Consider the following 13,510-nt stretch of genomic DNA (forward strand, 5'->3'; position numbering starts at 1 on the left):
ACCAATTAATGTTGTCAAAGGCACACCTAAGGTGCATGGTGCAGTGAGGTGCAATCTCAGTGCCTTGCCTGCCTCTTAGGTGCTAAAATGGCCCTTGTTTTTTGTGCCTAGAAAAAGTAGCTTGGGTGCAGAAAAGTGCACCTTTGTTGTATTTAATATCAGCTGTCAACTAGTCAGTTTGATCATGATTTTGGGGCTTTGTGGTCAAAAGAGAGAAGATCTAAAGTGGGAGATATGTGGACAGAAGGGAAAAAGGTGGATCTAGGGCTTTGAGGGACAGATTGAGATAAACAGGCAGATCTAGGGCTCCAAGCAGAACTTCTCCTCTTCGTCTTTCTGCTGCTGCTCTTCCTCCTCCTCCTCCTCCTGTTCTTCTTGCAGCAGCAGCTATGCTTCTGTACATCAGAAACAGAAAACAGGATACAACGCTTTATTTATGTTTGGAATCATGTATCCACCGTTATTTATGTGTACACTATATTTTTGTGCCTGATTTTGTCAAGTTGCTGCTGTTCCTAGGCTTCAAAGACCTTGGCACCTTAGGGTGCCTTGAGCCTTTGACAACTTCCCACTAATTTGATCTTAAACTAATATAGAGACAGCAAACTTAAATCATAGCAAGTAGAGAACTTTTTGTGAGGGTTCTTTGAGCTGAGATGCCCCAGACTCTGTTATGTTACAACCCTCCCTATTCCATGACCTTATATATAAGACTGTCATATATGTTCATTATAGATAGCAAGCAAATAATGAAAGAACTTTGTGCCTCATTGGCTAATCCATCTCCTAGTTCTCTCACTAGCAGTGCACTTAATTATATAATTCCTGGGGATCAACAGAGTATAGGTCCTATTGTTAATTCTGGCAGCCTTTGTAAGTCAGATTGTTGGGAGTACCACTGGAGCTGTCACAACATTGTGGTGTCACTGCTAGATGGGGCAACGGTAATGTGAGGATGGTTGGGGCCTTTGGTGGTGTTATGAAGGCCACTGCAAGTGTAGGTGTCCCGGGAGTTGTGGAGCCTTGATGAGGGATACGACAGGAAGGGACAGCACGGTGGAAGAGAGGGAAAGAGAGAAGGTTGTTTGGGCCAATATTAGGCTCTTAACTTAAAAGGAAGGAAAAACAGCACTTTCAATTAAATCTTTTGTGCATATTTGAAATCAAGTAGCTTGGACAAAATCTCTGTTAGACCAACCTTCTAAAAGAAAAATCGCTGATAGAAGGTGGGATTTGTTAGCCTTTATCCATCGGGCAGACGGGCCTGAGGGGCTTCGCACTGAAGTCAACCCACTTCAAGCTAGATCAACCCCAGTGGCAGGCAGAGTGGTCAGTGTCCTTTTAATCTTCTAATCCGAGGACGAGCCGACCCCCCTATAAGGAGTCGATCCTTCAAGAACTGTTGTCATATCACCAGCCACATAAATCCTATGTGGGACCCCGTAGGGTGTGCATTGGAATATAGTCAACAATCCCTCCCCCCCCAAGCGACTATTTGAGGGGTTGAACGGGACTCGAACTTGCAGCCTCGCTTTGATACCAAGTGTTAGGAGAGTAGCTCCTAGCCAACCTTCTAAAAAAAAAATCTTTGATAGAAGGTGAGATTTATTAGCCTTTATTCACTAGACACAGAATCCCGCATCTATACGTACTGCAGGCGGGCCTGAGGGGCTACGCACTAAAGTCGACCCACTTCAAGCTAAATTGACCACGGCGGCAGGTGGAGCGTCAGTCTTCCTTTAATCCTCCAATCTGGAAACGAGTTGACTCCCTTATAAGGGTCGACCCTTCTAAAATTGTTGCCACATCACCCGCCATAAATTCTACGTGGGATCCCGAAGGGTGTGCGCTGGAATATAGCCAACATATGTTTATTTAATAAGTCCTTATATAGGAAGGACATATTCAATATATTTCTAAACTTAGTGTATCTCTAAATATGGTATGCACTTATTTTTCAAGTATGTATTTTTTTCTTTATGTACTTATTTCTCATCTATTTAAAGAGATTGGATCTCATTAATGAATTGAATTTTTTGAGCTTTTTCTTTGCAACATGGTATCAGAGCAGTTGCCCCGCACCCTCTCCATAACCCTAGCCCTCTACTGCCCCTCATTCCACAATAGGTCACAGTAGCCTTTCCTAGTCGCAGCATCCCTACCTGCAGCAGCTCTTCTGCAATAGTCCTCGTTGCAGCAGCCCACATTGCAACCTCTTTTCTTCGTCGGCAACCTTCAAAGTCCTAGCCTCATAAAGGTTCTAACTTCTCAAAAATTCTGTCTTCTCTCTTTTCACAGCCTTTTTAACCACCACTGCCGCCATTTCCGTCTCCTCGTCAGCCTTCCTCCATTGCCCCCTTCCTCCATTGTTACAGATTTTTGGCGATGGTTGCCTCTGGTTCTTGTCGGAATTCTAGCCATTGTCTAGGACTTTGGATTCTTATTCTTGCTAGATCCTTACTACTACAGTCTTGAAATCAATCTGTTCACACTATCTTGGAGGTCTAATTAATATTTTGCTTGTTGTTTGTTGAAATCTGTTTGTGATTCTGCAAGATTGGCTGAAGGACCTTCTGTGCATCCCGAGGAGCAATATGTTTTTGGATAAATCAATATAGATTCCTTTCCTATGTCATGCAAAAGTTCTTTAGCTATCTTTTTGGCTATCTACTAATCATGAAAGCGGTACACTATCCATGATTTTTCTGACTATCGTGTAAAGGTATTCTTTCTTCCCTTTTTCACTGTTTGGTTGTTTGATTGTTTCTATTCTCCTATCTGGCTGTTCTCCTCTCTAGCTGCTATGGAGTCCTTAAATCACGACAATAAACAACTCTCAACATCTCTGACTCTCGGTTCTGACGCTGTGACAAGAAATCTAATGGCAACTACATTAAAGCTCAATCGTTCAAACACCTGACTTTTGTGGGTCTAATCGTTCAAACCATGGTTCTAATGGCTCCTATCTTTTGTGGGTCTAATCGTTTAAACCATGGTTCTCAGAATCGTCTCGAATCAGGTGGTTCGAGGCATGCTGAACCGGACAGGCGGAGAATTGGGACGGTTCCGACGGAGAAATGGCACAAGCATGTGTCGGAGAAGAAAGGGGGAAATATAGGGGGGAGAAAGAGGAGAGGGAGAGGCCGATGGCCCTCTATGGAAGCCGGTGGTGGTCCTCTGCGGCCGTTGGAGGGTGGCGGAAGTCGCCATGGCTTGGTTAGTCCAATGGGGTTGCAGCAACGAGGGAGAAAGAGAGAGGGGGGAGACCACAAGAGATGGGAGGATGGTGTTAGGATTTGACGCCTCGAGATTCAGCCCACATTGAGCCCACAGCGAGATTCGCGGTGAAAAACGGAGTCCAACGAGACCAAGATCACCTGAAATGGAGCTCGGATGGAGATACGAGCTTTTGAAGTCGGCATGAGATTCGAGGCGACGGAGGACCGCCGGCGACCGGCGGCTGATGGCGGCGGTGCGGCCGCAAGCGGCGGCGCGCGGGACGCGCGACCCACGCGGGCGGGCGGCCCAGGCGGGCGCGCGGCCAAGGCGGGCGCACGGCCCAGCCGGGCGCGGCCCATGCGCGTGCAGCCCGTGCGCGGGAGCGGGCCGGCCCAGGCCCAGCGGCCTGCTGGCCCTTTGCACCGGTCCACCGTGGAACGGGCGGTCCACGACTGGGCCTGTGGACCGCGTGGCATTTCCCATGCGTTTCTCGTAGTCCACGGCACTTCCGTGGACCGAAGTGCGATCTGAGGGCGTGGGTGGCTCCTGGTCTTGATCTGACGGTCCAGGGGTTATCTGGCTTTGTTTAGGACTCCTAATCCATCTTTAATCAAGTTTTAAGCCCTTTAAATAGGGCTGATCGGTAACAGAGAGGATGTGTGGTTGGTTTTTTTGCGCCGTACGAGAACCCGAGAGAAGAGAGAGAAGGAAGCGCTGAGAGACAAGGAGCAGGAGGCTCTTGGACAGCGGTCGCCAGGCACTTTAGGGGTTCAGGGGGTCTTCCAAGAGAGTTTTTGTGAGGGAAACTTCTAGTGAGAGAGAATTGGGTGTACAAGGGTTGAGGATGAGGTCTCCTCTTGTAAAATTTCTTTTTCATAGTGAAGTTTGCATACCCCGTGGAGGCGAGCCCTTTTGTGGCTGATCCATGTATTTTGATTGTTTTTCTTTTTGTTTTGTTTCTTCTTTCTTCCTGCTGCATCGCGTGGTACTGAAAGGATCTTGGGAGGTGGTGTCCTGGTCAGACATCCACCTAGCAAGTGGTATCAGAGCAAGGCGGTACAAGAACGCAGATTGCAGTGGTGGTGAGCAAGACTGAAGATGGAGAAGACAGGAACAATCAAGATGGAGATCAACAAGTTTGATGGTAAGAGCAATTTCTCCTTGTGGCAGGCAAGGGTGAAGGACGTGCTCATCCAACAGGGGTTGATCGATGTTCTCTTGTGCGATGAGAAGCCGAGCACCATGGAGGTGCGGGATTGGAAACGGCTACAGATGCAGGCGGTGAGTACCATCCGCATGTACCTGGCGGATGAGGTGGTGATCCATATGTTGAGCGAGATTTTTCCGACGGTGCTGTGGTCGAAGCTCGAGGAGTTGTACATGGCGAAGTCTCTCACCAACACACTTTTTCTCTGGAGGCAGTTTTACCAACTGCGGATGACTGAGGGACAGCGTGCAGGAGCATTTGAGCCACTTCCAGAAGATCCTCACCAACCTCAGCGTTGGCGAGAACGTTGAGGAGAAGACCAGGGTGCTGGTTTTGCTGGCGTCGCTTCTCCTTTCGTATGAGTCCTTGGTGACTGCTCTTCTAGTGGGGAAGAGCACTATCAAGATGGACGAGGTCACCGCGGCGATACTCCAGAACGAGGTTCTCAGGAGGGAGAACCCAGCTTCGAGCTCAGGTGGTGATAGCTCAGCTTTGGTGGCTTCTGGAGGAGCAGGAGGCGGTAGACGGAGCGACAGGAGATCGCAACGAGGACGGTCCAATCCAGGAGGGACTTGAACAAAATCTGGTGTTACCGGTGTGAGGAGTTAGGGCATCTAGTCAGAGATTGCCCTCAACTCAAAAATCGAACGGTGGCTGCTATAGCGACGGCCGGCAACGATTTAGATGGAGATGTCCTGGAGATATCTGACGAGGTATCTACTTTTTTCCAGCAGTGGATATTAGATTCTGCATGCCCCTATCATGTATGTTGCAGAGAGGAGCAGTTTGACTCCTTGGAGAACAGTGAGGGCACTGTATATCTGTCGGATGGATCGAGCTGTGCGATCAGAGGTATTGGGACGGTCAGCTGGAGGACACATGACGGTGCAGTGAGGAGATTGGGGGAGGTCCGATACATATCCAATTTCAGGCGAAATCTTATCTCACTTAGCAGACTGGATTCGAGAGGCTACAGGACGGTAGCTAGTGGAGGAATCCTGAGGGTGTTACGCGGCGATAGGATTGTGCTGGAGGGGAAGAAGGGGAGTAGAGGATATTATTACCTGGCAGGGAGCTCAGTGCGAGGTGGAGCTTCGGGAGCCAGGTGGAGTCCAGAGCGAGGTGGAGCTCCAGGAGGCAGATCGGGCACGAGAAGGAAGACTCGGGAGGACGAGAGGCGACGTCGCAAGGTGAGATTCCTATTGTCGCAGGACGATGCCCCAAGTAGGTCTCAGGTAAGGAGGAGCATAGCATACGACGGAGATGGGATCGAGCAGTCTGGTTCGACTCCCATGTTTGTCCATCCATGATCAGCAGGCGATTGCCCCGGGGCATGGGGGCGAGGAGATCCAGAAGCTCTCAGAGTTTGGAGGAGGCAGAATATCGAGTTGAGGTGGAGATTGTTAGGATTTGACGTCTCGAGATTCAGCCCACAGCGAGGTTCACGGTGAAAAACGGAGTCCAACGAGACCAAGATCACTTGAAACGGAGCTTGGATGGAGGAGATACGAGCTTTTGAAGTCGGCACGAGATTCGAGATGGTGGAGGACCGCCGGCGACTGGCGGCACGCGGGACCCGCGACCCAGGCCCGCGCGGGATGAGCGACCCACGTGGGCGGGCGGCCCAGGTGGGCGCGCGGCCCAGGCGCGCGCAGGCCCGCGCGCGGGAGCGGGCCGGCCCAGGCCCAGCGGCCTGCTGGCCCTTTGCACCGGTCCACCGTGGATCGGGTGGTCCACGGCTGGGCCTGTGGACCGTGTGGGCGTTTCTCACGCGTTTCTCGCTGTCCACGGCACTATTTCGTGGATCGGAGCGCGATCTGAGGGCGTGGGTGGCTCCCGATCTTGGTCCGACGGTCCAGGGGTTATCTGGCTTTGTTTTGGACTCCTAATCCATCTCTAATCAAGTTTTAAGCCTTTTAAATAGGGCTGATCGGTAACAGAGAGGATGTGTGGTTGGTTTTTTGCGCCGTATGAGAACTCGAGAGAAGAGAGAGGCGGAAGCGCTGAGAGACAAGGAGCAGGAGGCTCCTGGACAGCGGTCGCTAGGCACTTCAGGGGTTCAGGGGGTCTTCCAAGAGAGAGAGAGCTTTTGTGAGGGGAACTTCTAGTGAGAGAAAATTGGGTGTACAAGGGTTGAGGGTGAGGTCTCTTCTTGTAAATTTTTTTTTCATAGTGAAGTTTGCATGCCCGTGGAGGCGAGCCCTTTTGTGGCTGATCCACATATTTTGATTATTTTTCTTTTTGTTTTGTTTCTTCTTTCTTCCTGCTGCATCGCATGGTACTGAAAGGATCTTGGGAGGTGGTGTCCTGGCAAGACATCCACCCAATAGATGGGACGGCGGAGAGGCCGTCGGAGGTCTTTGGGTGGCCGCTGTGGCCACCGGGCGGAGGTGCGGAAGCGGTGGGCGTTGGTTGTTTTTAAAAGGGAAAGACGAACAGTGAAGCCGGCACTTGGTTTGCTGGCTTCACTGTTTTAGGATTTTTTAAAAAAAGTTTAAAAATAGTGAAGTCGGCACTCGATTTGTCGGCTTCACTATTTCAATTTTTTTTAAAAAAATACAAAAATAGTGAAGCCAGCAAACCCATTGCCGGCTTCACTATCATCGGGCTTTTTTAAAAAAACCTGTGAAATAGGGGCGATCTCCTCTATTTCATGCAGTGGGCTTTTTTAAAAAAGCCTGTGAAACAGGGGTGATCTCCTTTGTTTCACGCTGTGGAGCCCCAGGCAGCGTTTACACCACCTGACAGCCACGACAGCCAGCCAGAGGCCCTCTGGCAGCCTCTCCGACAGACCCCCTTCCTCTTTCTCTTCCTCTTTCTTTCTCTTCCTCTCTCCTCCGATCCTCTGTCGATTCATGCCGGTTCGATCTAGTATGGAACTGTACTGGATCGTGCCGCTGGTCGACCAGAACGACTGTCGGTACCAATTTTCAAAATCTTGGTTCAAACTATTTGTTGTGTCCTACAAAAGGTGCGACATTTGACTGAAGATCCTTCAAATTTCAAATATCCTATCTATGACGATTGATTGGCCAGTAACTGTTGTGTTATGTCATGGTTGTTGGATAGCATGGAGGAAAAGGTTAGTGCTGGTGTCATAATCCTGAAGACGGCTAAATAAATCCGGGACATCCTCAAAGAGATGCTTTGATGAACAAGATCATAACACCATTCACTCCATCATCTGAGCAGTTAATTGATATTTTGACTAAGTCTCTGTCTTTTGGTATTTTCAACTCTATGCAACAAGCCAGCATGTTTGATATATATGCTCCAGCTTGAGGGGAAGTGTTAGAATTGTGCTTATTTAATAAGTCCTTATATAGGAAGGACATATTTAGTATGTCTCTAAATTTTATATCTCTAAATATAGTATGTACTTGTTTTTCAAGTATGTACTTCTTTGCTTCTGTACTTATTTCTCATCTATTTAAAAGATGAGATCTCATTAATGAATTGAATTTCTTTGAGCTTTTCCTTTTCAACAATCTCGGTACCTACCAAGAGGTTAAATGATGACTGATGCTTTAGAGGGTTATTGTAATTTGTTGGATATTATCCTGCAAAAGATATCCTGTTGACTAGGTTGATTGGTTAAAAAGAGTCTGATGGCTAGAATAATTCTTGAATGGTTAGAATTGATTAACTGTCATAATCTTTGGTCAAAGAGCCATTGTACCAAAGGCTATCTAAACCTGATTTATTCATGTGTTGGGGGTTGTGCTGGACCTAACTGAATCCAAACAAATCATTTGGTCTTATAACATTTTCCCGTTGATCTCATGTAGTGCAAGCCAATCACTAGATGGTTCTGGTGAGGTTCCTTTCAGGCATCTTTAATTGCCTTAGTAGCTTTATGCAGCATTATTTTATGTTTATCATAGCTTTCACACTTGGTGAGTTTGTTTCACTCACTTCAAATATTCTCTGAGAGTTAGACAGTACAATTCATTCACCCATCATAAAGTTGCACAATGTTTAGGCTTCATAAAATGGTAGTCCTTGCCTTCGTACCTTTGGCTTTAATGACATGACACCAACAAGTTATGGCTTTCATATATGATATAAGCTTTTGTCTCTGAACTTGCCTTAGTATCACAAGATTTTTGCTATCAGACTTGGTTAGCTCGGCATAGACTAATCCATGTCTCCATAGCCTTCTAGCGATAATGAGTATTATGAGCTTGCAATTCTATATTTTCATTGTCATAAGTCTATGGCTTCTTTACGATCTTCATCATTACTTGAGGTTTCCTCAGAGATTGAATCAACCATTAAGTTCTCTCCATTCAGTTTTTCATCACCATTACTTTGATTTTAGTCAGTTATGCTCCTTTCAACTCCTTACGGTCTTGGGGTACAAAGCTTCCTCATTGCTAGCATTGAACCTCTGTTGCTTGGCATTGTCAGATCAGGTTGCCCTTTTGATCTTTTAATGGTTGCTGTGCATACTCGGGCACCATTTAAGTTTTACAGTTATGCTCATCATGTTAGCAACTTGTTCATCTTGGAACTATAGCATTTATACTACCTTTACCATGCTGTGCTTTACCCATCCACAAATGTCTGTTGTTTTGGATATTGGTTTTGGTTGAGATTGTTAGCATATCTATATTTTTAATGGCTAATAGCCATTTTGTTCAACAAGAAATGACTACTTCATAATGCAGGTATGATAGAGCTAACAAGAAGGGCACCTTGAATGGCTATTTTCTTTGGTTGACACTTGGATATGCATTTGGTAGGTAGCCGATGTTCCCTTAAGATTCCTTTTGTTTCTCTTTTTCAAATAATCTACAATCCTGTAAATGCCTTTGGATTGTTAATAGAGAGAATGTTATCCGCATGGATTTGGCATTTGACATGGTCTTTTGGTTTATCATTTGGTATGTGTTGGTTTTCATTTTAGCTGATTAGAAATTTATCTTCCATAACCATAATGGGATATAACTTGCTTCAAGATGGGGACTTGAGTTTATGTCTGTTTGATTCTCCTAGATGTTCAGTGCCCACATATTACTATTACCATAGACTGGTAAAGGCCGTGGCTGGCCTAAAGTTCTCCTGGAAGTCGATTCATCAAATGGTGATGTTTGGTGATTAACAGTTTTGCATCAGTTACACTTTCTGGTGAAGAAGTGCGTACCAATCAAAGTGCACAAACATGAAATGGACAGTGAGAAACTTGAATTCAACAGTGAATGAAGATCTGCAAAACTGCTCATGGGAGCATTCTCGAAAAAATCTGAGAAAATGCTTTATGTCATTTGCTAAGAGAGCTAAGTTCTGGAAAGACACCATAATTTCTGTAAACTGCTGAAAATAGTGGCAGTTGATCAACATACAAAAAACAGGATACAAATTCTTGTGCATCATCTAGTGACAACAACAACATAGTATAATATGTTGCCTAGGGCAGAGTAGTATGTACATGATGTAATCAACTTCGAATACTATATGCATTTTGAATCTTTAATAATCGTATTATGAACAAAACTCTAGCTTATTTTCAGCTTAACAATACACATGTTTCTCTTTCTTCCATCATCATAATGGATGTCATCCATGTGCATAGAACTTTTGGGCTTTCATGCATGATTATCGGATTAGTTGGTGCAATATCATAATTGATCAATAGAAGTTAACCTGCAACGTCTTATGAGCTGCATTTTTGAAATTTTTTTTTTCTCCTTTCCGTTTGTGGGGGGGGGGGGGGGTGTTAAAGAAGAATCGTCATGCTGAAGATGAAGATGCAAGTAATGAGATGATGGTACTTATTTTGTTTCCATAAAAAAATGATGGTTTTTATTTTGTGGACTTCTATGCTGGGTTTTATGATGAATACCTACTGTACCGGTATTTTTTGATTCACATTTGTGAATAATTCAGTTTAGTTTTCTTGAAGGCATTTCTATGCTAGGGCTCTTGAGCAACACCACTGTTAGGCACTTTACAGTGTCCTTGGATCCCTAATGTGGCTACCCAGGTGCCTAGGCTGCACCTATCACCACCTACCGCACAGGATGGTGCCTTAACATGTAAAACATAACGTATAACTAAATCACAAACTCTCATATAGTTCTTAGATATTTAACCCACATCTTTATGCTATATTATTGTAATCATCTTCTTTTAGTAAATTAACAGATTCTATAAGTACACTTTTTTTAATGAATTCTTCAAGCCATTTTATGTAGAATTGGTGGAACCATAACCAGAAGCTTCAACCCCTGATCCAACTATTTTAGGTTGGCTTAAGAATTATGTTAGTCCAACAAAATAAACAGAAGATTATATAATTTAATGAGGATTATTAACAGTGTCATTCTTTATTTTTTTATAAAAGCTTACTGGCACATCCGCAATTATTATATCTGTATGTGAAAATATCTTACAATATTTGTGTATGAATGTAGTAAATTATTTGGTAAATATAATCTCTGGGGGCCACCTAGGCATTGCAACTATGCCTTTTAGGGGTCCCACCACCTAGGGTCACCCATGCAATACGACAAACATTGGAGTTGTGCCTGGATCAGTTTTTAGTTCCTCCAATGCACTGTTCAATGTCCTAATTGTAAAATTAAGTGTTATGCTTATCATAATATGGACCATTGTCCCTCAAGTGACAGAGGCATTCTACTGTGTTGCTGCCTACATATAATTGTAATATTACTCTTTTCTTTTCCTCCCTTTTTAAGTTTAGTATATGCCCTGGCTACTATTATGCTACCACCCCTAGCGGATGGAATCTTCTTTGGGTGATGCAACCATTCCAGAATCTTCCTAGAAACTTGAACCTGCACCAGCTTCCTAAGTACTTCTCTACTTAAACATGTTTCTAACCCGTACTCACACCCATTCCCTATTCAAGCAACTAAGCTGCCATTAGATAGTTGATTATCCTGTTCAGGTTTTGCAGTCCATGAACCATAACATCTGTATAAACAATAATTCAGCCATGTTTTTGTGTAAATCAGGGTTGGTCCGTGTGGTGAGTAACACTTTTAGGTATTTGTCTTCCATGGTGGCTTAAATTCCCTATGCTCCAGTTGCTGTTCTATCACATTATACATGACCTGATCCATGCCTGTTTTCTTAAGGAGTCAAATATACCAGCAGATCTATACATTTCCATGGTTTTTATTTCTTTAATTTTGTTTTGTAACATGAACATTTTGTAGGAAAGTGGTTTTTCTTTTATTTATTTATTTTTGTTGGGTGCAGGTCTCTTTCTCACTTATCTTGCTTTATATCTGATGGATGGACACGGACAACCTGCCCTTCTATACCTGGTTCCATGTACTTTGGGTACGGATCTCAATCTTCTAATATGATGTAAATTTTGAACCTTTTATTCCTGTGGTCAGATAACCACCTGGGTTACTGATGCCGACTTTCTATGACCTTGACAATTAGGTCTTATTGTCATATTGGGTTGGGTGAGAGGAGAATTGAATGATTTATGGAATTATGGAAGAAGTCGATCAAATAGCGGTCCTGCTTCAGAGTGATGAGCGGACTATCCATGAAATCTCATAAGAAATGCTGACGAGGTTCTTTTAGATATTCTCCCACCATCTTCCCAGGTGATCGATTGGAAACATTTGAGCAGTATATTACAAATCATCAAGGTTGCCTGAGATAAGGAAGATGGATAAGTAACTAATGAAATTGCTGGAGACATGGGAAACAGAAGTCATGACGCAAGCCGCAAGCCTCCCCATCATCGATAACCAAAAGGGAAGACATCACTCCTTTTATCTATATGGTAACTATTCTATTGCTCTTATCCAACTGCAGCTATTGTATTACAACTTATTGTAATATTACACTACGATTCTGTAGCGGCTTCCGGAGCCTTGTTGCGTGCAACTTTCTCATTTGCAATGGTAATATAGCCAGCAACTCTTAGATTATTTTCTGCAGATTTGATTTATCTTTATTTTAATTTTAATATTTTTTCAGAAATGGTTTTTTCTCATTTTGTTTTTTGCATTACACTAGAATTCAATAATGTGGCTCAATTAACAGATTACATGTGGATTATGTGATACTAATCCAACTTGAAATTAATGTAAGATTGTTGTCTCCACCTTGATCCTTCTTGAATTGGAAATGAAAACAAATGAACCACTAGTTATCATTCATGTAATCTTCTCTACCATTCCAGATTTATCATGTGCCTCCAAATAGACCATTCATATGATCTTTTTATATAATTAATTGACGGGAGAGACAAACGTTGGCTTTTCAAAATTTACAAAAATAGGGAAAAAATTTAAAAACAATCAGATTAGTGGTCACACCATCCCTTTTTCTTGATGTATTATTAGATTCTCTCTCTTCCTTTATTCTTGGTGATTCTAAAGAACTTTCTCTAGACCTTTTCTTTTTCATAATTGCTGTAATTGTAAGAGCTATGTGATTACGAATTTTAAGCATCAAAATCTCTCAACTTTTTGCTAAACTCCTATTTTCTTGTTTCCCCATCTGAATGAAACATAAACAAGAACTCTCTCAATCCCTTGAGGTTTATATCAGACTTTTGCTATTGTCATAAATAGAGATGAGTCTGTTAACGCAGTTTTCGGAAGTGCTATGTAGATTTAATTGGAGAGTTGGCTGCTGGCCCTTTTCCCTTCGCTTTATTCTTCCCTTAATTTTTTTCTAATCTTTTTATCATCTTACTTGTTTCCTTGATCTATTATTTTCTCCTATTTTCATATTGACTTAAATTTAATCAGATTTGAGTTTCGCCTTATCCATTTTGTGACAAAAGCAAATAGGCCCTTTTAACAATGTATCCTTCTAATTACAAGCTACACCATAATATGAGAGTCCTTAAAATTTACATTAAAATCATCTGAACTTGCCTGGATTCTATTAAAAAGTTGGCTTATTGGCAAAATAAATTATTTATGCTGACAATCCGACTTGGAGAAACTGGAATCATCCTTAGACGTGTTTTTTTGGGTAAAATGGAGATGAAATCATCGATCAGGTTATTTTTAATCTTATAATGTATTTGTCTCACCATGTTTGGCCTTTTCTTGGGGCAAAATTTTGAATTTCCAGTGCTGC

At 43.5% G+C, this 13,510-nt stretch overlaps 1 protein-coding gene across 1 annotated transcript in view; it reads left to right on the forward strand.

Moving 5' to 3' along the window:
• The window catches only part of LOC105034959 (signal peptide peptidase-like 2), a 99,348-nt gene extending 87,003 nt beyond the window's left edge, over positions 1-12,345 (forward strand). Inside the window, exons 12-14 of the mRNA XM_073243935.1 lie at positions 9,097-9,167; positions 11,654-11,737; positions 11,846-12,345. Coding sequence (XP_073100036.1) covers positions 9,097-9,167; positions 11,654-11,737; positions 11,846-11,940 — 250 coding nt within the window. The 3' untranslated portion in view covers positions 11,941-12,345. The remainder of the gene's footprint in view (positions 1-9,096; positions 9,168-11,653; positions 11,738-11,845) is intronic.
• The last annotated feature ends 1,165 nt before the right edge of the window (positions 12,346-13,510 follow it).

Source organism: Elaeis guineensis, chromosome 9 (assembly GCF_000442705.2).
Source record: "Elaeis guineensis isolate ETL-2024a chromosome 9, EG11, whole genome shotgun sequence".
In the NCBI taxonomy this organism is placed as follows: Eukaryota; Viridiplantae; Streptophyta; class Magnoliopsida; order Arecales; family Arecaceae; genus Elaeis; species Elaeis guineensis.